Genomic DNA, 27,919 nt, shown 5'->3' with positions numbered 1-27,919 from the left:
GATAGAAATAGAGCTGTTTCCAAAGATGCAAGCAGAGGAGTCGGTGTTAGGCACCATTAATCCTCTTAAGCTCATGATTCATGATCACATTGCTAGAAACTTTTGCACAACTTAGAGTGTGAGATTTAGGAGTGACAGTATACTGCAGAATTCTAGGAAATATGGGAAGTACAGCACCTCACTGAATGTTAATGTTGGATGTTAAGGGATTTAATAATTGAAAGTCGATGTATCAGCTACTTGCACTTGTATAACACCTGGTATCAATGGCAACATCAGATATCAGGTGTGAGATGGAAAAGGAAGAAAAATGGAAGAAAGAACTGGCTCAAATAATTAAAGCGGCAGCTCTTACGAAGGAGCTTGAAGTTAGGAGTGATCAAGTAAACCATTCATAAATATTGCCAGTCCAGTTGTAATTAATCAGCTACCTGCCATGTATGATGCTACATTTGGAAGTTGTCCATTTTTTGTTTGGCTGCTTTCAAAATCAAATAACAAATGTTGTGCTAAAAGCAGACCACCCTTTACTTAAGACATTAAATCTCTCCAATAGTAGCAAATGGCAAAACAAGATGAGAAATCATACCATATGATTTAGGTCTTAAATTAGATCTTAAAGATCACCTTCTTTGGAAATTCCTTGAGGATGACTTGCTCCACTTTGGTTTTGTCGGTTTTGAGGTGATAGGCTCATGTGGACAGCCCAGACTCTTCCACGGATCATCCAGGAGCACTTACATCCTGCTTTAAGAATATGGTGATCAAATATGCCAACTCCTGCCTGAGAAACAACTTGGATCAATTTCAATTTGCCTACCATCACAACAGGTTCACAGCAGAGGCTCCTCACTCAACCTTGGAACATCTAGATAGCAAAATGCATACACCAAGATGCTCTTTATTGACTACAGCTCTGCATTCAACACTAACATGTGCTCAAAACTAATCAATAAGCTTCAAGACCTTGGCCTCAATACCTCCTTGTGCAATTAGATCCTCGATTTCCTCACTTGCAGACCCCAGTCAGTTTCGATTAGCAGCAACACTTTCTCCACAGTCTTCGTCAGTACAGGTGCACCAACAAGGCTGTGTGCTTAGCCCCCTGATCTACTTGCTTTACACTAATGACTGTGATGCTAAGCACAGCTCTAGTGCCGTATTTAAGTTTGCTGATGATAACACTATCATCGGCCAAATCAAAGGTGATGATGAATCAGCATATAGGAGGGAGATTGAAAATCTGGCTGAGTGGTGCCAGGACAACAACCTCTCTCTCACAGTCACAAGACCAAGGAGCTGATTATTGACTTCAAGAAGAGGAAACTGGAGGTCCATGAGCTAGTTCTTGTCAGGGGATCAGAGGTGGAGAGGGTCAGCAACTTTAAATTCCTCGGTGATAGCATTTCAGAGGATACGGTATCACTGGGCCCAGCACGTAAGCACAGTTATGAAGAAAGCATAGCGTGCTTTTACTTCGGAGTTTATGAATTTTGGCATGACATCATTATATAAGCAGCATCTATTATCATGGACTCTCTCCACCCAGACCATGCTCTCTTCCTGCTGCTGCCATCAGGAAGATGGTACAGAAGCCTAAGGGGCCACACCACCAGGTTCAGGAACAGTTATTACCCCTCAACCACCAGGCTCTTGAACTATTGGGAAAGCTTTACTCAACTTCACTCACCTCATCACTAAACTGTTCCCACAACCTATAGGTTTACTTTCAAGGACACTTCATCTCATGTTCTCAATATTTATGGCTTATTTATTTGTTATTATTATTTCTTTTGTAGTTGTACACTTTGTTTTCTTTTGCACATTAGTTGTTTGTCTGTCCTGTTAGGCAGGGGTCCCCAACCTTTTTTGCTCCGCGGACCAGTTTAATATTGACAATATTCTTGCGGACTGGCCGACTGGGGGTAGGGGTGGGGGGGTTGTGGTTAAACTCACCTCAACATGTCTTTTACAGTTAGAGTTGCCAACTTTCTCACTCCCAAATAAGGGACAAAAGTAGCAGTCAAATCCCGGGACACTTTACCCCAGGAAAGACTACCATGACCATGAAGCCTTGCGCAGGCACCTGTGTGCGCATGCATGACTGCGCGTAGCTGTGCGCATGCGCGTATGTGCTGATTTTTTTCCCACAAATCAGTTTTGCCTTCATCTTTCCGACTATACATACATTATTTCTACTTTATATAGGCTGTGTATTTATCATATCATTCCCGCTTTTACTATATGTTAGTGTTATTTTAGGTTTTATGTGTTATTTGATATGATTTGGTAGGTTATTTTTTGGGTCTGGGAACGCTCAAAAATTTTTCCCATATAAATTAATGGCAATTGCTTCTTCGCTTTACGCCATTTCGGCACAAAAGGTTTCATAGGAACGCTCTACCTTAGCGGGGAAAATATGGGACAAGGGCGGTCCCATATGGGACAAACCAATTTAGCCCAATATACGGGATGTCCCAGCAAATACGGGACAGTTGGCAACCCTATGTTCAAGTTCAACAGTGCGTGACAGGGAATGAGGAAAGGTGCAGCTGACTCATATCGTCTCCTCGCGGCCCGGTAGCACATGCTCTGCGGCCTGGTACAGGTCCGCGGCCCGGTGGTTGGGGACCGCTGCTTTGGGGGCAGTCTTTCATTGATTCTATTATGTTTCCTGGATTTACTGAGTATGCCTGCAAGAAAATGAATCTCAGGGCTGTATATGGCGACATATACGTACTTTGAAAATAAATCTACTTTGAACTTTTGAGATGGAGTGGAGGTTGCCTTATGGTGGGTGGGTAGATAGATAGAGATGTTGCAACGGTTAATGGTTTCTATGGATTTATTATTTTAAAGCAAAGCTATATGGTGTCCATTGTTGGTTCCTTTACCAAAGCATGCAAACCTTAAAACTGCTATGTGTTCCCAGTGTATAGACTTGAAGTTCTCAATATCATTTTAATGCACCTTCTCCAGTTTGAGTGTCACGGTTTAGGGGTCCTTTGGGGTCACTGGGGATGTTACATTTTTTCAAGGAGACCTTGAGTATACCTCTGAGCCATTTTCTTTGTCAGTGGTGATCTTCTCCTGTACCAGAGCTCAAAGTAGAGAGTCTATTTGGGGATACTTCGTGTCCAGCGTGTGGGTGACATGACATGGTCTCAATGACAATGGTGCAGAACCTGGCCTGGGCCCACCATAACTCCTGAGCACTCCAACTGTCCAGCACATCCACTGCCTGTTGTGACGGACTCTAATGAATTGAATAAACTGCTACCTTTCTCTATTTTATTTACACCACTTTGCTGTCTTGCTCTTCTGTCAAGCAAGAATCAATCCACATTACCAGCCTAGGGTCTGTGCTCTCTTTTATGTTGCATTCTTTACTGGGCAGTAACCTCTCAGTTAATGCCAATGTCTGATGCAGCAAATTACTTCAGTTCTTACATACAATTTTCTGCATTACATGGCCAAATTATTTACTTCTCAGAAAGTCCATTTTAACTTATTAAGAAAAACAATCCTTTGTGTTCTGATGTTAAAAAAAAACTTGTTCATAAAAGAATCAACTGGTAATATAACTATTTCGTCTTTTTCACACTGCACCATTAGGAGGAGAGCTACGATGGACTCTAGTGATTTCAATAAACTGCTGTAGGTGACACAGAGACTGGTCAAGGGCTCCAATAACTCAAGAACCCACTGTGAGGTTAATTATACACTGCAGTAATCACACGCAATTTTTACTCTGCCCCTCTTCAGAGGAACTTGTTCTTTTTGTTCTTCCACCCACCCACCCTTGTCCTATTCTTGACTGGAAACAGAGAATAAAATGTATTTCCTTCTGGCAGGAAATACGGCTTAAGTTAAGGTCCCATCAAGCACTTGCATTAAAAAAACATAGCACAGAAAGGTGGTAAGTGAAAAGACGTGGGTGTCAGGGGTGCGGGTGTTTGCCTCAAAGAGATTTGGTTAGGTGAGGGAAGGACTCTCCTACTCTCCAGCAGACTGCATTCCTGGGGAAGAGGGCTCCTAACCTTTGGGTAGGTTCAATCTCAGATGCAGCCAGTCAAGTTTATTCTCAAGAGTACAAGTACAGTGAGGTACAGTACCGTGAAAAACCGGCTTGCAGCAGGATCACAGGCATGTGGGTAGGGGAGGGAACGTCCACTCAGACCATGAGAGGCCTGTGTCGGGCATTTTCATGCCTTACAAGGCGCAGATTGGAAGTCTGTGTGGGGCACCACTCCTCGCACAGACACTAGAGCAACGTGTGGTTAAGTGCCTTGCTCAAGGACACTAAGTACCTTGCTCAGGGCATGTAGGTAAACACAACACAAACATAAACTATAATTAAATTATATATAAACTTACACCAAACTCTGTGTGTGTGTGTGTGTGTGGGGTGGTTGGAATTAAAAACAAGACCTTATTCTGTAGTGTTCTATTGCTGTTGTAATTCAAGGCTGTATAGGTAGATTCAAGAACTTGATGGCTGTAGGGAAGCAACAGTCCCTGAACCTGGTGGTGTGGGACCTCCAGCCTCTGTACCTCATGCATTGATGGTACAACTGAACAGTGTGGATTTGTGATGATAGATGCTGCCTTCCTGAAGCAGTACTTTCTGTAGATACTGTGCCGGTGCGAGAAGTGATGTTGGAACTTTTATTCTGGTGTCTTTGAAACACCACCTATTATTATTATCTTTAAAAAAAAACACTGGGACAGCTCGTGAAGAAAAAGCAACGTGTCGTGATTCCAACCTGGATCCATTGAAATTGATACGTTGCTAGTGAAGAATTTGATTTTCGGTGAGTTCTCCAGAGACCATTCCTCTCTGTCCATCTGTTCCTGGATATTTGTGATTTGTTGATCTGAAATGAACTGTCAATTTAGAGTGATCTGTTAACGCTGGATTGGATCTGGATCTGAATCAAGTTCTCCAAGCCTGCAGATATCTGGCCAGAGGCTAGAGAGCGGGCAACAACCAAAACCAAACGCCGGGCCTCAGCGCAGGGATTTGAGTCTATGTCTGATACAGATTCCAAACACAGTGTAGTTTGCTGCATCTTTTCCTATCTATCACAAACCCCTCACCTACCCACCCCACTTCTCCATCACTCCGCTCCCCACCCCTTCCTTACCTGATATGTCCCGAGGGAGAAGAAGTCAGAACTGAGAGCTGGTTATCTGGGCAGGGCACACAACATGTTGCTGAACTGCCTTAGTTCCAACACCCCTTGTAAAAGGAATGAAACCAAGCATCTAGTGTAACACACACAAAGTGCTGGAGGCACTCCGCACATTAGGCACTGTGTATGGAGGGGAATAAATGGACAATGTTTTGGGACAAGACCCTTCATCAGGACTGGAAAGAAAGGGGGAAGAAGTCAGATAGCTTCTCCTGAAATCCCTCTCTGATGGCTGGCCATATCACTCACATGCCTGGGACCAGACTCTTGATCAAAATCCTCCATGTATTACTCTAGATTTCCACCATCTGCGGAATCTCTTGTGCTTACCCTTAAACCTAGTATCTATCCAGAATTTAATGAAATAAATTGTATCTAGTCATGCCTGTTTCCTGCATCATTATGTGTCTGGAGAAATTAATTTTACAGGTATTTAGTATGTCGTAAAATCATCAGAATTTTAAAAGCTGCATTACATCCTAAATATTAAACGGAAAGAGATTTATAATGCAAAGCCGATACCTTTGTTATTTATATGGTTAAATATATATTTTTCTTTTTATAATTTAGATTTTCATAGAGTACTTTGGAGATCTTGAACAGGAGAGTATAAAAGACAATTTTATTCTAATCTATGAGCTCCTTGACGAGATTATGGACTTTGGCTACCCGCAGATCACTGAAACCACGATCCTGCAGGAGTAGGTATACTGTGCACACCTTGAGTACCTTTAGCATTTTCCGTGAACTCTCTTCTGAAAAAGAAATATAATGATGGGTAAATTTTTAATTTTGTATCTAAGTTTTCAAGATATTTGTTTGGTAAAAGTATTGAGGAATATAGGTAAAAGGGAGTGATCATACAGATCAGTCATGATTTTATTAAATAGCAGTACAGGCTTGGGGGCAGGCTATTCATTCACTATGGTGCAGAGGATAAAAACCTGGAGAAAAAAATACAACGCAAATCTATATTGATTTCTCTCTGAAATAACTTGAATGATTTTTCCTGCCTTCTAAATAGTGTTTTAAAATAATAGCATATTTATTTATTTTGGTGGACTATAAGTTTTTAAAAATCCATCCATATTTTGTTAATTTATCACTAATAGATGTATGCAGGATAATTAGAGGCATAGATCAAGTGGACCACCAGAGACATTTTCCCAAGGCAGAATATAAGTGGCATAGTTCTAAGGTGATTGGAGAAGTATGTAGAGGGATATTGGAGGTAGGTTTTTTACAGAAAGAATGATGAGTGCGTGGGTGGTGGTAGGGATAAATACATTGGCGGCATTTAAGAAACTCTTAGACAGGCACATGAGTGACGGTAAAATGGAGAGAAGGGTTAGATTGACCTTAGAGTAATTCAAAAGGTCAGCACAGCGTCGTAGGGCACAGGGCCTGTTCTATGCTGTTGTGCTCTATCTGCTTCGTCAATTGACTTCACTAATATTGGAGGACAGTACCAATTGTGTAGAACCCTTCCCCGAGTACTTTTTAATATTTTTCTGAGTCGGAGTGTGCCAGTCATTTACTACACTGAGCCTCCTCCTGATTTTTAATTTATCGTCCTTGTCATTGTATTTCTAATAGAAGTTACCACATGTTCAACCAATCTCTAAAATATAGTTATCAGGCTTCTGTATGCAGACGACAGTTACGTACGCATAAGCTGGAAATCGAGCCCAGTCATTGTTGGCCCATTTGAGAAAGAACATCCATAAAGCAAATGCCCTCTGAATGTACCCACTGCCCCTCAGCAATAAAGGTAATGCAGACCTCACAATGAATGCAAATATTGATAATGAAAACTTTCAAGAGATGCCATCAGTAGCGTCTTCTCAGTATTTTCCACATACAATTGGTGAACCATCAGCAGCAGCCTCTCCCAAGCCAGCAGTCTAGCATTGACCTTCTCTGGTGAGCTGACCCACATTATTCATGTGCCTGGGACCAGACCCACAAACCAGACACATTTTTTCCAAGGTGCATCACGGCAAAAAATAACAGGTGGACAGAGGAAAGGCTTTAAGGAAATTTTGAAAGGCTTCCTAGAAAAAGGGCAATGGCTCCTGCAGATCCCCAGCACATGACGGATTCAAATGGAGAACAAGCATTCAGGGTGGCACTGAGAACTTTGACTCTATTTGGTGGAAGCACACAGATGGCTAGAGTAAATGTCAGAAGGAGGACTTCTCAAATTACCATTTTTTCCAAAGTAGTCAAGATTATTCCTTTCTTTTCAAAGCTGTTCTTTCTCAGATTATTCAAATATGTTGTAGCCTCTAAAACGCATGCCCACCTTTCCAGTTGTCCTTGCTGAAATTCTTATATTAGTTCTGCCATGATAACAATAATGAAATGCCTCTAATTAAAGCCTGTTAGGTCATCATGTGTGAGTGTGACAAAGATAAGTCACTCCTTCTTCTGCTGCATGAGTGGTCTGCAGTCTTTGAAGATATCAACCACACCATTCTCATTCAATTCATTTCCACTGTTACCCAGTTGGATAGGATTGCAACACCTAATCATAGACATTCACCAGCAATGGTTTCCCTCTTGCATCCATGTTATTACCTCTGGTATTGTCAGAAAATCATCCTTGCCCCTCCTTTTTTCCCATCAATGGAAAATAAGAGAACTGTTTCAATGTTTGCTTGTGACGTGCTGTATAAGCAGAAAACTCATTTGTTTAAATATTGGGAGAGTCAAAGCATTGTCTATGATCTACATCTCAAACACCACCAGTGAGCCAACATTTCCGTCCCTCTCCCAGAAACAGATAAAGTCATTGACTTCATTTTTCCATGTGTTTTCACTGTTATGATCCCATGTTATACCTACTATTTGCATCCAGTGATGGATCTAGCCCAGCTCTTCATACATTCACAATCCGTGACAACTTCTGCCTTGCAGAGCCTTCAACCACTTCAGGACCAATCCTGAAATTTCCTACTTAAAATCCTTAGTTATTCTCATCTATGCACATATGAACAAATCTTATCAAAGCCCATCTCTTCCATCAGACTTCAGGCCTAGTTATCTTAATTCTCTCCATCTATCATTGTCTCATTTTGCTTCTTGTTCTTTTCTATTTTCTCTGCTTTTCTTCAGGAAATTTAAAGGTCCTAAAATACAAGTGGTTGTTACAGTGTTTGGCTGTTATGTTAAAATTTACAAATGCCATCTGTCTTTTTCCATCTTCTCAATGACATAGATATATTACACAGGAAGGCTACAAATTGAAGAAAGGGACACCTAGACCGCCGGCTGCTGTAACCAATGCTGTATCCTGGAGATCAGAAGGAATCAAATATCGCAAGAATGAATTTTTCATGGATATCATTGAGTCAATTAACCTCCTGGTTAGTTTTCATTTTGAAGGCTATTGTAGATGTACATATGGTTTAGTTACTTGTGCCTGGCATTGCCAGATTTGCTAATTTTCAGTTGCAAAGAGTAAAGCTATTGTGATGTGCCAGGAAGATTATTTATGTTTAATGTTCATGTTAAAGCATTATGGCTAATTTATATTTCTAATGCTCAAGCATTTGATTTTTTAAAAAATAATGTTCTGCTGGCAAAAGAAATTCTTAACCATTGAATTGCTATTTGAGATTTGTTTGCTATCGTTTAAAATTAAGACCAATAATATATTAATTAAAAATAAGAACAGCAGCTCAGGAGGGGGACAATGAACTATAACTCCTGCAGGACATAAAAGCTTCAATAGACGTGCTAAATTATGTAGCACACACATCTGTAGGAAATGTCTTCATCTGACATTAATTAAATTCAAGATCAGCATTGAGATGAAATCAAACATTGTGGTGGTGGTGGTGGTGATGGGAGGGGAAGGTGTAGTAGCAATTCAGTTTGGAATACATACACTAGAATGAGGAATACAGTAGAATAGGATGAATACTAACTTTTGCAAACTCATCCAAAAGTTGCAAATGCTTTATCACCTTGCTAAAAGTCCATGAAGATAACATTTATCATCCTGCCCTTATCAAGCTTCTTGGTCATCTCAAAATCAAATACAATTACATTTTTGAAACACCATTTCTCATGCAGAAAACCATGCAATATCTTCATAATCTGTCGTCTTTTCAAATGCAGTTATATTGTGTCTCTCATAATCCCCTCCTGTAACTCCACCACCACCCCCCCAGTGGAAGTTCCATAGTTTCATAGCTTGTTCTAACAACCTTTCTTAAATAAAGGCACACACAGATCAGTCTTCCAGTACCTCAGACTGGCTAAGCAGGATGCAAAAATCTCTGCTAAGACGCCAACAATTTCTTCCCTAGCTTCCTGCCTATACTTGGCCTACATCACCTTCTTTTAATAGAACATAGAACATAGAATAGTACAGCACAGTACAGGCCCTTCAGCCCACAATGTTGTGCTGACCCTCAAACCCTGCCTCCCATATAAGCCCCCACCTTAAATTCCTCCATAAACCTGTCTAGTAGTCTCTTAAACTTCACTAGTGTATCTGCCTCCACCACTGACTCAGGCAGTGCATTCCACGCATCAACCACTCTCTGAGTAAAAAACCTTCCTCTAATATCCCCCTTGAACTTCCCATCCCTTACCTTAAAGCCATGTCCTCTTGTATTGAGCAGTGGTGCCCTGGGGAAGAGGCGCTGGCTATCCACTCTATCTAGTCCTCTTATTATCTTGTACACCTCTATCATGTCTCCTCTCATCCTCCTTCTCTCCAAAGAGTAAAGCCCTAGCTCCCTTAATCTCTGAACATAATGCACACTCTCTAAACCAGGCAGCATCCTGGTAAATCTCCTCTGTACCCTTTCCAATGCTTCCACATCCTTCCTATAGCGAGGCGACCAGAACTGGACACAGTACTCCAAGTGTGGCCTAACCAGAGTTTTATAGAGCTGCATCATTACATCGCGACTCTTAAACTTTATCCCTCGACTTATGAAAGTTAACACCCCATAAGCTTTCTTAACTACCCTATCCACCTGTGAGGCAACTTTCAGGGATCTGTGGACATATACCCCCAGATCCCTCTGCTCCTCCACACTACCAAGTATCCTGCCATTTACTTTGTACTCTGCCTTGGAGGTTGTCCTTCCAAAGTGTACCACCTCACACTTCTCCGGGTTGAACTCCATCTGCCACTTCTCAGCCCACTTCTGCATCCTATCAATGTCTCTCTGCAATCTTTGACAATCCTCTACACTATCTACAACACCACCAACCTTTGTGTCGTCTGCAAACTTGCCAACCCACCCTTCTACCCCCACATCCAGGTCATTAATAAAGATCACGAAAAGTAGAGTACCCAGAACAGATCCTTGTGGGACACCACTAGTCACAATCCTCCAATCTGAATGTACTCCTTCCACCACGACCCTCTGCCTTCTGCAGGCAAGCCAATTCTGAATCCACCTGGCCAAACTTCTCTGGATCCCATGCCTTCTGACTTTCTGAATAAGCCTACCGTGTGGAGCCTTGTCAAATGCCTTACTAAAATCCATATAGATCACATCCACCGCACTACCCTCATCTATATGCCTGATCACCTCCTCAAGGAACTCTATCAGACTTGTTAGGCACAATCTGCCCTTTACAAAACCATGCTGACTGTCCCTGATCAGACCATGATTCTCTAAATGCCTATAGATCCTATCTCTAAGAATCTTTTCCAACAGCTTTCCCACCACAGACGTAAGGCTCACTGGTCTATAATTACCTGGACTATCCCTACTACCTTTTTTGAACAAGGGGACAACATTCGCCTCCCTCCAATCCTCCGGTACCATTCCCGTGGACAACAAGGACATAAAGATCCTAGCCAGAGGCTCAGCAATCTCTTCCCTCGCCTTGTGGAGCAGTCTGGAGAATATTCCGTCAGGCCCCGGGGACTTATCTGTCCTAATGTATTTTAACAACTCCAACACTTCGTCTCCCTTAATATCAACATGCTCCAGAACATCAACCTCACTCATATTGTCCTCACCATCATCAAGTTCCCTTTCATTGGTGAATACCGAAGAGAAGTATTCACTGAGGACCTCGCTCACTTCCACAGCCCCCAGGCACATCTTCCCACCTTTATCTCTAATTGGTCCTACCTTCACTCCTGTCATCCTTTTTTTCTTCACATAATTGAAGAATGCCTTGGGGTTTTCCTTTACCCTACTCGGCAAGGCCTTCTCATGCCCCCTTCTTGCTCTTCTCAGCCCCTTCTTAAGCTCCTTTCTTGCTTCCTTATATTCCTCAATAGACCCATCTGATCCCTGCTTCCTAAACCTCATATATTCTGCCTTCTTCCACCTGACTAGATATTCCACCTCACCTGTCACCCATGGTTCCTTCACCCTACCATTCTTTATCTTCCTCACCAGGACAAATTTATCCCTAACATCCTGCAAGAGATCTCTAAACATTGACCACATGTCCATAGTACATTTCCCTGCAAAAACATCATCCCAATTCACACCTGCAAGTTCTAGTCTTATAGCCTCATAATTTGCCCTTCCCCAATTAAAAATTTTCCTGTCCTCTCTGATTCTGTCCTGTTCCATGATAATGCTAAAGGCCAGGGAGCAGTAGTCACTGTCCCCCAGATGCTCACCCACTGAGAAATCTGTGACCTGACCCAGTTCATTACCTAGTACTAGATCTAGTATGGCATTCCCCCTAGTCGGCCTGTCCACATACTGTGACAGGAATCTGTCCGGGACACACTTAACAAACTCTGCCCCATCTAAACCCTTGGAACTAATCAGGTGCCAATCAATATTAGGGAAGTTAAAGTCACCCATGATAACAACCCTGTTATTTTTGCACCTTTCCAAAATCTGCCTTCCAATCTGCTCCTCTGTATCTCTGCTGCTACCAGGGGGCCTTTAGAATACCCCCAATAGAGTAACTGCTCCCTTCCTGTTCCTGACTTCCACCCATACTGACTCAAAAGAGGATCCTGCTACATTACCCACCCTTTCCGTAGCTGTAATAGTATCCCTGACCAGTAATGCCACCCCTCTTCCCCTTTTTCCACCCTCTCTATCCCTTTTAAAGCACTGAAATCCAGGAATATTGAGAATCCATTCCTGCCCTGGTGCCAGCCAAGTCTCTGTAATGGCCACTACATCATAATTCCATGTATGTATCCAAGCTCTCAGTTCATCACCTTTGTCCCTGATGCTTCTTGCATTGAGGTACACACATTTCAGCCCTTCTACCTTACTGTCTTTACACCGTTTATTCTGCTTCTCTTTCCTCAAAGCCTCTCTGTATGTTAGATCTGGGTTTACTCCATGCATTTCTTTCACTGCTCTATCGCTCTGGGTCCCATCCCCCTCGCAAATTAGTTTAAACCCTCCCGAACCATAACCTACCTGCAAGGATATTGCTTGAGTTCCTCCATCAAGCAGGATTCTCTATCCAGCCAGCACTCTAGCTCTGAACTCCCCCTTTTCAGACTCCCACTCCTCTGCACAATAACCCTCTGCAGAATCTGAGACCAGTACATCAGGAAAACCAGCCGCCCCTCCATGAACTCTGTCTACTCTTCTCGCTGCTTCAGTAAAACGGCCAGGGTAATCAACAACGCCTTCTCTCTCGTTCCACTGAGCAGAAGATACAAAAGCCTTAAAACAGGCACCATCAGGTTCAAGGAGAGATTCTATCCCATTGTTATAAGATTATTGATTGGCTCCTTAGTATGATAGGATGGCCTTTTAACCTCAGTCTACCCTGTTACGAAGTTGTCTACCTACACTGCACTTTCTCTATAGTTGTTACACGTTATTCTGCATTCTGTCATTGTTTTACCTAGTACTCTTGTACTACCTCAACGCACTGAGTAATGAATTGATCTTAACAAGCTTTTCACTGTATCTCAGTGCTGGACAAGAATGAACCAATTCCAATTCCAAAACTGAGGGAATCAGCCACAGTGTTTCCTAATAGTGGAGCAACTCGAGTTGCTATATAACCTTCTCCTGCTCCTATTCTGAAATTTCTGATCATTTTATAAAACTTGCTTGATCATAAACTGCAGTAACAGTAAACACAATCGTTTCTGTCAAAGAGATGGGTATGATCAGAATCAGAATCAGGTTTATTATCACTGGCATATGTTGTGAAATCTGTTAACTTAGCAGCAGCAGTTCAATGCTATACAATACAGAAGAAGAAAAAACATAATAATAATAAATAAATTACAGTATACATATATTGAATAGATTAAAAATCATGCAAAAACAGAAATAATACATATTTTAAAAGTGAGGTGGTGTTCATGGGTTCAATGTCCACTTGGGAATTGGATGGCAGAGGGGAAGAAGCTGTTTCTGAATCGCTGAGTGTGTGCCTTCAGGCTTCTGTACCTCCTACCTGATGGTAACAGTGAGAAAAGGGCATGCCCTGAATGCTGGGTCCTTAATAATGGATGCTGCCTGAGACACTGCTCCTTGAAGATGCCTTGGGTACTTTATAGGCTAGTACCCAAGATGGAGCAAACTAAATGTGTGACCCTCTACAGCTTCTTTCGGTCCTCTGCAGCTTCTTTCGGTCCTCTGCAGTAGCCCCTCCATACAAGACAGTGATGGGTGTATTTGTTGACATACCAAATCTCTTCAAACTCCTAATGAAGTATAGTTGCTGTCTTGCCTTCTTTATAGCTACAGGTTAGATCCTCAGAGATCTTAACACCCAGGAACTTGAAACTGCTCACTTCTGATCTCTCTATGAAGATTAAAAGGAGGAAGAGTGATAGTATTATTGAAGTGTGTGACAGAATACCTATTGACCATTTAATATAGTGTCTGGTGTCATGCATGGGAATATTTAATAAGGTTAAAGGCTGAGAATTATGAAGATAATATCAAATTGGAAACAAAATGGGTCAGAGTGAGAAACTGAGTTCAGGACAGTTTCTTGTACGGGTTTCCACAAACAGCTGCTTTGGGACTGGCTCTGCTCATTTTATGTATCTCAGTTGAGATGGTTCTCTGTGCGATGATGGTTCTCAAAAGAGCTGTTCATGGAAACCTGTACACGAAACTATTCCACAAACTGTTTGTGGAAACCTATAGAAGAAACTGAGTTCTTGTAATGCTACATCATGTACTAGGAAAGGTGGTTGCCCTCTTTACATTTCCTAAAGTCATATGCTTGGAGAAGTGGAATCTGTCGGATGCTGCATTATTAGGAAATGCAGTACCAATGAAACCAAAGCTGTGGATTAAATGGTAGAACTTTTGTGAAGAACTTGACAATTCTGAAATTGTGAATTCTTGCAGGTGAATACACGTGGCTGTATCGTCCACAGTGAGATTCTGGGACAAATTCTGATTAATTGCTGCCTGAGTGGGATGCCTGAAGTCAGCTTAGGCTTCAATGACAATGCTCTTTTCAATCAGAATTCAAGTAAGTACATGAGCTGCGAATGGAGGAAAATGACCGGAGTTCTGATGATCACTGAATGATCAGGCCAGGTTCACTTTGAACCTATCTATCTGACCTTGGCAATTCTATTAACAAATAGCAAAGGCCATTTTACCACTTTTGGCAGAGTAACTGCAAACACTTATGTTAGTTTTCCAAACAAAGAAAAGAGCACCGATAGAAGCTTTTCATACCAATGTGTTTCTGAACGACCTGGTGTTGTTTCGCTGTCCTAATTATTGCTATAGCACTGCATCTATTTTTTTGTCTTATTCTGTTACATAGCTCGGTCCTTTTTAAAAGTTACCATTGACTCTGCTTCTACCTCCATTTCAGCTACTACAGTGAAGATTCAAACAAGTCTCTGTTATCAAGCAATAAATAATGCTCTTGGGCATCATTTCAGAGATTACCTAATTACCTTTTTAAAATGTGTCATTTTGGAAAGATCATTAATGTGTTTGTGATTTTACACTGTGGTTTATATGGCAGCATTCTTGAACCTGTAGACCTCTTTAGTATCTTGGTTTGCTGTTGTCAAAGTATTGAATTTGCACGTTGATGGTATGGAGTGTTAGGCACTTTTCTTCAAGAGTGATAGTGCTGAGAAATGTTTTCTCTAACCTAAATTGCATCTGTATTCAATGACTAGTATTTGCAATCAATCTGTTCTCTGCAACTAAGAATGAATTCAGAATCAGAATTACATAAGAACATGAGAAATAGGAGCAGGAGCAGGCCATCCGGCCCATCGAGCCTGCCCCGCCATTCAATAAGATCATGGCTGATCTGTCCGTAAACTCAGCTCCATCTACCTGCCTTTTCCCCATAACCCTTAATTCCCTTACTATGTAAAAACCTATCTAACTGTATCTTAAATATATTTAGTGAAGAAGTCACAACTGCTTCCCTGGGCAGAGAATTCCACAGATTCACCACTGTCTGGGAAAAACAGTTTCTCTTCATCTCCATCCTAAATCTTCTCCCCTGAATCTTGAGGCAATGTCCCCTAGTTCTTGTCTCACCCACCAATGGAAATAACTTTCCTACTTCTATCTTATCTATCCCTTTCAAAATTTTGTATATTTCTATAAGATCCCCTCTCATTCTTCTGAACTCCAGAGAGTATAGTCCCAGGTGACTCAATCTCTCCTCATGGGTTAACCTCTTCATCCCTGGAATCAACCTGGTGAACCTCGTCTACACTGCCTCCAAAGCCAGTATATCCTTCCTCAAGTATGGAGACCAGAACCGCACACAGTACTCCAGGTGTGGCCTCACCAGTACCCTGTATAGTTGCAGCATGACCTCCCTGCTTCTGAATTCAATCCCTCTAGCAATGAAGGCCAACACTCCATTTGCCTTCTTAATAACCTGTTGCACATGCAAACCAACTTTTTGCAACTCATGAACAAGCACTCCCAAGTCCCTCTGCACAACAGCATGCTGCAATCTTTCACCATTTAAATAATAATCTGTTCTTCTAATATTCCTTCCAAAGTGCATGATCTTGCATTTACCAACGTTGTATTCCATCTGCTAGACTTTGGCCCACTCACTTAACCTATCCATATCCCTCTGCAGACTCTCCATATCCTCTGTACAATTTGCTTTTCCACTCAGTTTAGTGTCATCAGCAAATTTTGCTATGCTACACCCAGTCCCCTCTTCCAAGTCATCAATGTAAATGGTAAACAGCTACGGGCCCAGCATCAACCCCTGTGGCACCCCACTCACCACAGATTGCCAACTGGAGAAACACCCATTTATATCAACTCTCTGCCTTCTATCAGTTAACCAATCCACTATCCATGCCAATACGTTTCCTCCGACTCCATGCATCCATATCTTATTTATAAGTCTCTTGTGTGGCATCTTACAATCAGATTTAATATCCCTATCATGAAATTTGTTGTTTCCTAGCAGCAGTACATAATAATCAGAAAAAAACTGTAAATAACAATAATATATATATCTGCTGTTGGAGGGGAAGAAGCTGTTCCTGAAACATTGATTGTGTGTCTTGCACCATCTCCTTGCTGGTAGCATAAGAGGACACGTCTTGGGTGATGGAGGTCCTTAATGATGGATGCCACATTCTTGAGGTATCTCCTTTTGAAGGGATCCTTGATATTGGGGAGGCTACTGTCCATGATGGAACTGGCTGACTTTACATCTTCCTGCAGCTTTTTCTGATCCTGTGCAGTGACCCCTCCACACCAGATGGTGATGCAACCAGTTAGAATGCTCTCCACGGTACATCTGTAGAAATATGCCAGAGTCTCTGCTCACTTGCCAGGTCTCCTCAAGCTCCTAAAGATATATAGCTGCAGTCGTGTCTTCTTTGTAATTGTATCAATATGTTGGGCCCGGGATAGATCTTCCGTGATGTTAACACCCAGGAAACAGCAGAGAGCAGAGCCTGCTATAATAATGTATCAAACCTTATACCACATAGTACATTTTGTACACATGCCTAAATACAGTAACACAATCAGATACAAATACTGTATCAGTGCTTCAAGTTATAACATCAAACCTGAATTTTATATTATTCAGAAAATAAATAAATCTTCCCTTTCTCATGCATTCATGGTGAAATCAACATACAAGGGTATGTTTCCAAACTTGAATTGAAGATAAATGTGCATTCTCAGGATCAAAGTCAAGAATGTATTCCTGCCAGAGTAGTTTAACATCTCATTAAATTCATTTTTATTAAAACAAATTAAGCTGACTTGCATTTCATTTAAAGGTAAAATAGATGAGTGTCTGAAACCTAGTTAATATTAACTTTCTTGTTCCAATGCAGCAAATGCTAACATGGTGGACTTTGAAGATATAAAATTCCATTCGTCTGTTCGGCTATCTCGCTTTGAGAATGAACGTGTCATCTCCTTCATCCCACCAGACAAGGAGTTTGAACTGATGTCCTATCGAGTTACCAACCGAGTAGGATATGACTACTTGTACTAACGTATTATTGTATTGGGACATTTCATAAAAACTTCTCAAGGAATATGAGTTGTAAATTGGCCACTTGAGTGAACTTATGGTATTATCCTTGAATCATTTAACAAGCTAAGTACATAATTCAATCAGATCTATAAACTATATAAATGTATTATTCTAATTTCAATCTATTTCAGATGATTGATCACTCTTTGAATCCATTATTTCAATAACATGTTGCTGGGCCACTCTCGCATGATAGTTAAAGATAAGACTAAAAAGGACTGATTTCTAATTATGGATTACTGTTTGAAGAGCCTTAGTTTTTCAGTAATTTCCAGTTAGAACAATATTCATTTTTTTGTTGCAAATTTAAATTGGAAGGAATGTCAACTATGAAAATAATGTTCTAGATTTTATTACTCATAACAAGTAGTGCAAAAAATCTTATAAATTGAATTATGAAATAAATGACTATGGGTGCATGTCTATTCAGGTCAGACCATATATAGTGGTTGAAGCAACTCTACAGAAATACTCGCATAGCAGAATGGAGATCACAACAAAGGTAAGAAAATGAGTAGGAAGATGAGGGTGCAATGTTCCCTCTGAGGTGAGTGCATGCACACATCTTGCGCTACTAGCACACAAAGGGATTTAAACTGCACACAAAAGGTTGTCACCCTCTACCCCGTTGGCATGATAAGTGTATTTTATGATCGTACACAATCACATTTCCTTTTCCGGTCCTGATGCGGGTGGTGTTGGCAGTGTTGAATTTGTGATGATCTGTCTGCAGATTTTAGGACTGGTTTATTTTTACTGTTTTTATTTAAGAAATTATCGATTCACTATGTCGAATTCTAAAGAAGCAAAGTGCAAAAGAACCACTAGTTCATTTAAAGCAGAATGGCTTATTATCCTTAGAATAGCTTCAGCGTTACTTCCACTTAAAAATTCAGTGTTTACACGTTGTCGTCACTGAGCAAAACATTGCACAGCACAAGTCTTTTGTGCAAAGTAGTCATTACAAGTTAGAGGAAAATAGCAAGGGTGGTTATCTGTATGAAAATAGATTGAATGATTTAGCGTTTCTTATGAATAGGTAATCACAGTGTCAACGACCCTGTTTGGATAACAACTATCAAGCATCTCTTCTGATAAATTATTTTAATTTCCCCTTACTCTTAATCCACTACCATTGTGCCATTTTGTATTAATCCCTGGGTATTTGAGTATCTCAACCAATCTCCTTCATGGAAAGAGGCAAGACAGGAGGCTAAGGGAATTATCCTCCAGTCTTTGGCTTCAAACCTTCTGATGCTGTGAAAAGAAGTTCACTTAAATGCCATTTATTTCTCCTCCTTAGTGAATTTGATGGTTAAATAGAAATATGTCTCAAAGATGCTTCCAATAAATTATTTTGGAGATCTTTTATTTCCTCCAAACATAGAAAAGTGTAGGCATCAAGGCATTGCATTTTGCTATTTTATAACTTATTTCTTCATTGGGTAGTTAGAGGACAAACAGAAGTGGCTAGAATTTTTTTTAGTCTTCCCTAGCTTGGTAGATTGACTGGTCCAATTGTGCACTAGGCTAGGATAGACAATCATAGAACACTTGTGTCACAGGAGGCCATTCTTTCCATTTCACCCATGATAGATGACAAAGAGTTATCAAACCTAATTTATATTTCTAATAATCGGCCTGTACCCCTACAAACTCAGCTTTTCAAAAGCATGTCAGTGTACTGTTTTGCTTTGAAGGCTCTTACCCCTGTGTTTCTTTCCAGCAGTGACCTTCAGTCTCCACTGTCCTCTATGTGATTCATTGTTCTTCTTGTCTCCCCACTAATCCCTTACCATTTACTTTAAAATTATGCCTCAAGGTTTTTGACCCCTCTGCTAAGGCAAATGGGCTTTTTCTTACTTACTCTGTGGTAACACACAATTTTATACAGTTCAGCTCAACCTTCCCTTGATGCTGTCTATTGCCAAGAAAACATTGCCAGCTTGTTCTATCTTTCCTCATCACTAATGATTTCCTAGCCCTGCACCATCCCCCTAAACCTCTTTTGTACCCAGCACAGAACAAGCACAACTAAGAAAAATTGGTTCAAAGCAAGTACCTTACTGCTGTATGGGTTAGTATCATTCCAGACAGTGAATTGTACTGTATGTGAAGCCATAACATTATGTCTATATACATTGGTAAAAAATAACTATAGAAATAGATATTCTCTGCAACTCTGTGATGTCGCAGGTTAAAGGACAATTCAAGAAGCAGATTATGGCTACAGACATTGAGATTATTATCCCTGTTCCCAGTGATGCTTCCTCCCCAAGATTCAGCACTATTAAAGGTTCTGTAGAATGGGCACCTGAGGACAATGCTATCATCTGGACCATGAATTCAATTAAAGTAAGTTAATGTAAAATATGAAAATCTGGGATGTCCACAAATGATCTATTACAGCAGAAAATTTTACTCTGTTAGGTTTGTACTTGTATTTTTTGATATTTGCAGAATTAAAGTGGTTCATTTGGGCTTAAACTGCCGCAGAAATGGTGCTTCAGGTCTTCATGTGGATAATTTCAACGCATCAATTAATGACAGATGAGAGACCAATCAAATATGCCTTTGATACTTTTACAATAAGACCATAAGGCATAGGAACAGCCACCAGGCCAGAGTTTTGCATTCAGAAATCCTTTATTTGTCACTAAGTCACTATTTGTCCCTACTGAACTGTAACATGTTCATTAGCTAGAAGAAATCAACTATGGTAACGATTCAATATTGAATTCCCTGATAAGCTATTGGTTTCATGATTCTTTACCAATTCTAAAGGAAAACGTGTATATAGAACATAGAAACTTACAGCACAGTACAGGCCCTTTGGCCCACAATGTTGTGCCGACCCTTTAACTTACTCCAACATCAATCTAACCCTTCCATCCCAAATAACCCTCCATTTTTCTACAACCCACGTGCCTATCTAAGAGTCTCTTAAATGACCTCGGCATTAAATTGCATTAAACTACAGTGCATCACCCACAGTCCAATGGTCTGCGCGAGTGGTTTCACCGTTCATTAAAGGCTGCTCTGAGGGCCTCTTGATGGACAATGTTGGCACGGTTATCTTCCATGGGTCCTGTTGGGGCTTAGAATGGCTCCAAAAGAGGAACCTGCAGTCCTCTGCCGATGAGTTGGTGTACAGGCAGCTGCTACAGGTGCCAGGTGATTGTATTCCTGGTGCCATGTCTGCCTTGTCAGTGTCTCAGTAAACTCAATTCTTTCACACCTATTCCTACTGCACATCAGGTGGTACAGCACTCCTGGGTTCCACTTAACCTGCATTCTACCTCCTCCTCCCTTCTCCGCCATCGTGCATATCAATGTCCCTTTTAAGCCCCATTACGATGGTCCATTCCGTGTTCTGGAACAGGATGCAATGACTCTTATTGTAGATAGGAAGGGTAAAGCTGAATGTATTTCTGCAGATCGCATTAAACTGGCTCACCATACCTGAATGGCACCACGACCATACCCCCTGCATCGTGACATGACCATGTCCGTGTCAGCACACAACTGGACAAGCCAGTGGCACCTGCTGTTACTCCAACCAAGGTTCACAGGACCTGAGCCGGGGGGCTCTTACAAGCTCCTTCAGACTCACACTGCCGGTTTTGGTGAATTCTGGGGGGGGGTGGGGGGTGGTATCTGTTTAAGATAATGTAAATGGGTGACAGATGACGCATATTGTCTATAATAGAAACTCATTCATCATTCACAAACACCGTCATTGAATTATTGTGTTCACTTTAAGAGATGGTGTCTGATGTGATGACATCAGTGTCATTAAGCTTAATTTAAAAGCCTTATCATTGTTTCAAATCCAGTTGTGGTTGTAACTTTCTACTTCATCCTTCTTCAGTACTCTATCCATTGAGACTTAGTCACATTGTGCACTATTGACCTTAGTCACTGAACCACTGACAGCCATGCTTTAGCTGGCTCTGTTCTATATTCTGTAAATCTCTTCACTATACCCCACCCCCTCTTGTTTATTTCTCCTTTAGAATACTCCTTAAAATTTCTCCATCAGCCAAACTATTTACATCTTGGTAACGTAGCTTCTTTAAAATACCCTTTAGCTCCTTTTGATATGTTAAATTTCCCTAAAAATTACCATATTGTTCTTCAGCTAACAAAAGCTATAATTAGCAGTCATTCATCTTGTGAAAAGGACAGCTTATTTGAAACATTGAGAATCACAATTTTCTCACTACTGAATTCCATTACATTAGCTTTGGTCTGATGAGTAAATGGAACAATCAATAATTATCGATGAAGTAAAATGGCCTAAAAATTGTCTGTGATTCCCAAGTACTGTCTATTCGTCATACTAATGTGCAGGAACATAGTCAGACTGAGAATTATTAAGTCATAAATGGTTGGAAGAATCTTCCAACATAGCGATCACTCCACAAGATACCAACAGCTTCCCTCAATAACTTGAACACAATCTCTTTTGCCTGTAGTTATACATCAGTGCAGAGAATAGCTATCCAAAAGTTTATGGTTTTATTTTAAAGATAAAAACCTTTCTAGTATATTTGATTGCTGATGATGTTATATCATTGCTCAATTGTTTAAGGGAGGGAAAGAATTTGTAATGAAGGCACATCTGGGACTACCGAGTGTAGAGGCCGAGGAACCTGAATCTAAACCTCCAGTCAGAGTGAAGTTCAAAATCCAGTACCTAGCCGCATCAGGTCTACAGGTACAGTTCATTCATCCTTAACAAAACACCTTTAGATGGCATGTATTTAATTAATATTTGTATCTTTACAAAGGTGAATAGCACTGCTAGACCTAGAACAGAAAGCTCAATTATTGCAGTTTAATGATTTACCCTTGCTTGTAAAGGCAATTATTATACAAACGTATTTCATATTGGGTTAAGTGTAATGTCTCTTTCTGTGTTTGATAACCATTTATTTCAAGTATCTTATAGACAAATCTTTGACTTTGAAACTGTGATCTTATAATGACCTAACAATGAGGAACCCTTGAGTCCAATCTGTGCACATTTAAGGTATAAAACAGTTAAGAGATAAATCCAAATTTTAATCAAATCTATTGTTGTTTCGCTTTGAGTTTGTGACTGGAATCCCTGTGAGATTGATGTAATGAAAATATTTCTCCTTATTTTCTCTATTGCTGTTAAATGTGTCTCTCTGCGCCCCCCACCCCAGTGCCATTCTCCCATTCTTGTGTTTTCTCCCCCTGCACTTCAACCTATCCATAACATTCTTAGTGAACTGAGCTTGGTTAGCCTTGCTCCATTATAAATATGGTTCCCTCAAATTAGCAGTTTTCTTTAATAAATCCTGATCGATGAAAGAAGTCTTGCTGGTTAAGTAGGTGTACCATTAATTAAGTTATAATGTTTTATATTGAATGAATGTTACAACAAGCTCCAGGCAACCACTATTTTTCTTACACTGCTGCCCAGTACCAATCGCAAACAAGAGAAAATCTGCAGGTGCTGGAAATCTGAGCAACACGCACTTCACTATGCTGGAGGAACTCAGCAGGCCAGGCAGCATCAAAAGAAGATTCTTTCCTAGATGCTGCCTGGCCTGCTGAGTTCCTCCAACATTTTGTGTGTGTTGGCCAGTACCAATAGAATTTTCTTTGATAAAATATTAGATATTATGTCAAACAAGCACCTGAATAACAGTTTCATTTTTATAGATCAAATATGTGCGAATAATAGAGAAGGGACGCTATGAGGCAACTTCCTGGGTTCGATGCCTAACAAAAAGTGGAGGTAATGCTTCATTGAAAAATTGCAGACATTATTTTATGAAATAAATTTGTGGAGTTTAGTGGTGTACAAGATGAAATTTTGTTGCACGTGGAGAACTCCTGTTTTAATTGTGTTACAGTGAGGGGGTACCAAATAAAAATCACCAAATCCAACAGGAATCCAATTGACCAGGTAGTTATACAGACCGAGACTGTATAGTTTGTGCATGGTGATGAAGTTGAAAATAAATCCACAACGAGTTCTCACCCTGAGGAGAAACAGGATTCAAATCATTAGCCACTTATTAGATTGTCAAGTGTGGACACTGGACAGTTTCAGAAGAATAAATCTGTCAGTGCACGTGACTGTCTTGATTCCACATGGGGCAACAGTAACATTGCTGTACTTTGGGATGACCACGGGTGATGTAATAACAAATCTATTGCTTTTCTTTGTTTTTTGGTGGCTGCCTGCAAGAAAATGAACCTCAAAGTTGTATATGGCACATATACTTTAATAATAAATCTAATTTGAAATCTCTCATTTGCCCCTAGATTTTCAGATTCGCATTTAAAATACACAATTGACAAGTTTCTGAAGAAGATTGGGAGGATTCCAAGTTTGGACATCATTCATAAGAAGTTCATTGTTGTCTGAAACTCAGAAACAAAGGTCCTTGGTACATGGTTCATTTCAGATAAAATACAAAACAGTACAGATTAAAAAAACTTCAATAATTTTATTACAGAGAAAGGACAGTTACTTCAACCAGTTCTGAAATTACATGTCTATAGGCCACCAGGATCTGAATACGGCCTCAGGTTTGTGTTACTTTGACAGTATGAAAATACTTGTTCATTAAACAAGTACGCATGCACATGGCTATCGCTATCTGATGGTGTTTTTTATGTTAGTTGTCCTGGTACAATGTTGCTTTACCACTTCCAATTTGTGCTTGTTCTTCCATTAATAATTATGGTGCTCTGAAAACGTGTGTTATGCCTTCTGGGTATGTACAAAAGGCAACAGTGGGAGCGGCACTTGTTTTGAAGAGGAACCTGTTTAGATCTTGCTGCAGCAGTGCAAGGTAGTAGCTCGTTTTCAAAGTGAAATCAGGGATGGGGCTTAGTAGTGACACCAACATGCTATTGTATAGTGCAGCATTGTAAAATAGTACAATTCCCTGCCATAACTACACCACCTTTGAAACATACGGGTGAAACTGTTAACAGATATGGTCAATTGTGATTATAATGCACTGAAACTACATGCAGGAAATTGTGGAACAACACAGCTGGTGGGAAAAATTGGATCATCTACAGGACTGATGAATGGGATTGCAATTCCCAGATCGACATCTGGTGAGTGGCAATTTGAAGCAGCTTATTATGTTGCAGATATTATCAGTGGCCCTATTGTCTTCATTGTGCAGGGGTAAAGTTTTAGCATTTGTTACAGGAGAGAATGGGACCCACCTCGAATGCAATTGCATTTCTGTTAGGGAGTGCAAAACTTTCCACCTTCCTCATGAATCAGCGATGGTTTAGATTTCCTGCTATTGCTTTGGACTTCTCTCTTACTTTGGCTGCTACCCAGTAGATTCCTTGGTCTCTTTCAACATTGGTGCACAGTGTGTGGACTAACTGCAATATTCAATAATTGCATGTACACAGGGCATGAGAACTAGATCACAAAGACCTACATGCATCTGCTGCTTGTCATTGAGGTTAACAACCCCTTAGCACAGGAAGAAGCAATACACACAAACTATTGAAGGAACTCACAGGTCAGGCAGCACCGATGGAAAAGAGTAAACAGTCAACATTTCGGGCGAGACCCTTCATCATGACTGGGGAGAAAATACGGTCAGATAAAGAAGGTGGGGTTAGGGGAGGAAGAAGTGTAAGGTAGTAGGTGATAGGTGAAACCAGGAGAGGGGGAGGGGTGAAGTAGAGAGCTGGGAAGTCGATTGGTGAAAGAGATAAAGGGCTGGAGAAGGGGTATCTGATAGGAGAGGACCGAAGGCCAGGGAAGAAAGGGAAGGGGGAGGAGCACCAGAGGGAGGTGATGCGTGGTGAGGACAAAAGGTGAGGGGGAAATGGGAAATGGGAGGGCGGCAATTACTGGAAGTTTGAGAAATCGATGTTCATGCCATCAGGCTGGAGACTACCCAGATGGAATACAAATCCACCTTCTTTTTGCTTCATCTTAGCATACCTTTTCTACTCCTTTCACTGTGGCCTCATCGTGATAGTAGAGGAGGCGACGGTGAAAGGAATAGAAAAGGTATGCTAAGATGAAGCGGTAAGGGGGTGGATTTGTGCGGAGGGCAGGGGAGAACAGATAATCTTACTGTGCTGTAAACTGGGGTCTTGGCCGAGAGTACCTCCTATGTCAATCTTTAAATTTTCCCTGAATCGTTCAGCTTTTCTAACAGAAGAATCAGATCTTGCAGGATTAGCACCAACAGACACATAGAAAGTCTGTCAGGTTTAATAACAATTGACGAGGTGTTACACTCAAACTTGTACACTCCAAATATTTCAGCTCAGTTTCAATTCTACCAGGGCTAACCGAAAGAAATACTCACTGTAACTCATAATACTGTACCCCCTGTTGTCATTCAACCACGTAGAGTGCAGCTTCTGTTCGAAGCGGGTGCAATTCCCCCTGCTGTTTTCTGCATCGTCATCTTCTTTGGCTGTTACCCAGAAGTGAAACTGGCTTGTTTCAACTCTAGTTTTATGGCTGAGGGGAAGCACATGCTCTTTCATTGAGGAAGCACGGAGGGTAGTTTGAGGGGTGATGAGGTGTGGTACCTCTTTCACTGTTTACATGGACCTGAGATTCTTGATACTATCCAAATTCTGCTTCTCCACTGGGCCAGGGTAAAAGTTGGGTACTTGTTTTTAAAAGGAGGCTTTAAAAAGGAGTGTTATTGAACCTTTTCCTCTGTCCACCTGGTAATTTCTCCCCTTGCCTGAACTTGGAATAGAGCAGTTTCAGGTGCTTGATTATGCAAACAAATCGGTCTCCCAAAAGGCAGCGGCTGAGTGTAACAACAGACTCGATGGTGGTGGGATGCTGGCCTGGCATCAATTTTTTTCTCACCAGTAAATTTGGAGGATTTTACAGCGCCAGAATTGGTGGCATCCTGAGGGTCTGCTGTGTGTAGATAGTCCCGGTGTCATGCGTATAGAGGAAGGTGAGGATCACTCCTGCTCTGTAGCCACACAAGTTTGTGCCAGGTCTGAAGTCTTTATCTACAAGTACTATTCTCTCAATTGACCAAAGTCTGGGCTGGTGTTTTGAATTTTGCCAATGACATATGCCTTTGCTGAGAGATGACTCCCACACAATAAGTGGTCCACATTTTTCATGATCTTAAACATTTAATGCCAGAAAGCAGTGTTTTACAGCACGAGCAAGTTTGCAGAGGAACTCAGCCCGGCAGACGTTGTGGAAGGTCCAACTTCATTTTGCTAACTGTACTGCAGCTGCAGCTCAAACATATTTCAATAATCGTATTTTTTAAATTTATTGAGATACAGTGCAGAATAGGCCCTTCAAGCCGCACCCTAGCTTAATCATGGGAGAATTTACAGTGACCAAATAACCCACCAACTGGTACATCTTTGAACTGTGAGAGGAAACCAGAGAACCCCGAGGAAACCCACACGGTCACAGAGAGAGAACGTACAAACTCCTTACAGGCAGCGGTGGGGATTGAACCTGGGTCGCCTGTACTGTAAGGTGCTGTGCTAACCACTACACTACCATGCCACCCAATAACAGACATCCCACCCTGCAAAAACTCATTTCAGGGAGGTAGCATCATCAATTTGCGGGAGACTTCCGGGAGAGGTGGGATATCTGCAATAGAGTAGCTCGTTAGCAGCTAGCCAGCTAGTTTAAATAATGTTGGCTATGCTAATGAACGAATGACACCTGTTAAACTCACCTCAACACGTCTTTTACAGTCTTAACCCACCATGGGCAATAGAAAAGTCACCGTTGCAAACAGTGCAGTGAGCAAAACTGTCATTATTTTTGACCCCTATTAGGCAGGGGTACACTTTAGTGTAGTCTGGGGTGATGAATGTTTTATATTTTCTTTTTTTGGAACACTCTGCCATGGAGCTCTCTCTCTCTCTCAAAAAAAATTGACTTCCGGGATATTGTATATAATTTGCGGACATCAGGGAGTCACTATCAATATGTGGGAGACTCCTGGAACTTCCAGGAGAGGTGGGAATGTCTGCAATAATGACTGGTAGTTAGCCAACTTGCTCCAATAGGGTAAGAGGTAGGTAGACTGTAATGGCACATTTTAAACAAGCTAGCTCAAATCACCAAACACTGCAATTAAATCTGGAACACAAAAGTAAAAAATCACCCATGACGAGGTTGAGTTGAAGCTTTCTAGAGTAATGATGCTAGGATGGCATATATAGAGTGTTAACTCAGAGCAGGTCTCAAACTGTTGGCTCTCTTCAATAAAGACACATTATAAAATAAACAA

The 27,919-nt window shown here is 41.0% G+C and overlaps 1 protein-coding gene across 2 annotated transcripts in view; it reads left to right on the top strand.

Annotated features, from left to right (window-relative positions):
• LOC140205882 (AP-1 complex subunit mu-1-like) overlaps positions 1 to 24,274 on the top strand; it is a 28,852-nt gene extending 4,578 nt beyond the window's left edge. For both annotated transcript variants that reach the window (XM_072273722.1, XM_072273721.1), the window contains exons 4-12: positions 5,766 to 5,896; positions 8,416 to 8,563; positions 14,483 to 14,609; positions 17,440 to 17,579; positions 18,076 to 18,147; positions 19,842 to 20,000; positions 22,240 to 22,365; positions 23,343 to 23,418; positions 23,952 to 24,274. In XM_072273722.1, coding sequence (XP_072129823.1) covers positions 5,766 to 5,896; positions 8,416 to 8,563; positions 14,483 to 14,609; positions 17,440 to 17,579; positions 18,076 to 18,147; positions 19,842 to 20,000; positions 22,240 to 22,365; positions 23,343 to 23,418; positions 23,952 to 23,971 — 999 coding nt within the window. In that variant the 3' untranslated portion in view covers positions 23,972 to 24,274. The remainder of the gene's footprint in view (positions 1 to 5,765; positions 5,897 to 8,415; positions 8,564 to 14,482; positions 14,610 to 17,439; positions 17,580 to 18,075; positions 18,148 to 19,841; positions 20,001 to 22,239; positions 22,366 to 23,342; positions 23,419 to 23,951) is intronic.
• The last annotated feature ends 3,645 nt before the right edge of the window (positions 24,275 to 27,919 follow it).

This window comes from Mobula birostris, chromosome 12 (assembly GCF_030028105.1).
Source record: "Mobula birostris isolate sMobBir1 chromosome 12, sMobBir1.hap1, whole genome shotgun sequence".
NCBI classification, from domain to species: domain Eukaryota; kingdom Metazoa; phylum Chordata; class Chondrichthyes; order Myliobatiformes; family Myliobatidae; genus Mobula; species Mobula birostris.
Note: the sequence above shows the minus strand (reverse complement) of the source record. Positions and strands in the feature narration are given on the sequence as shown.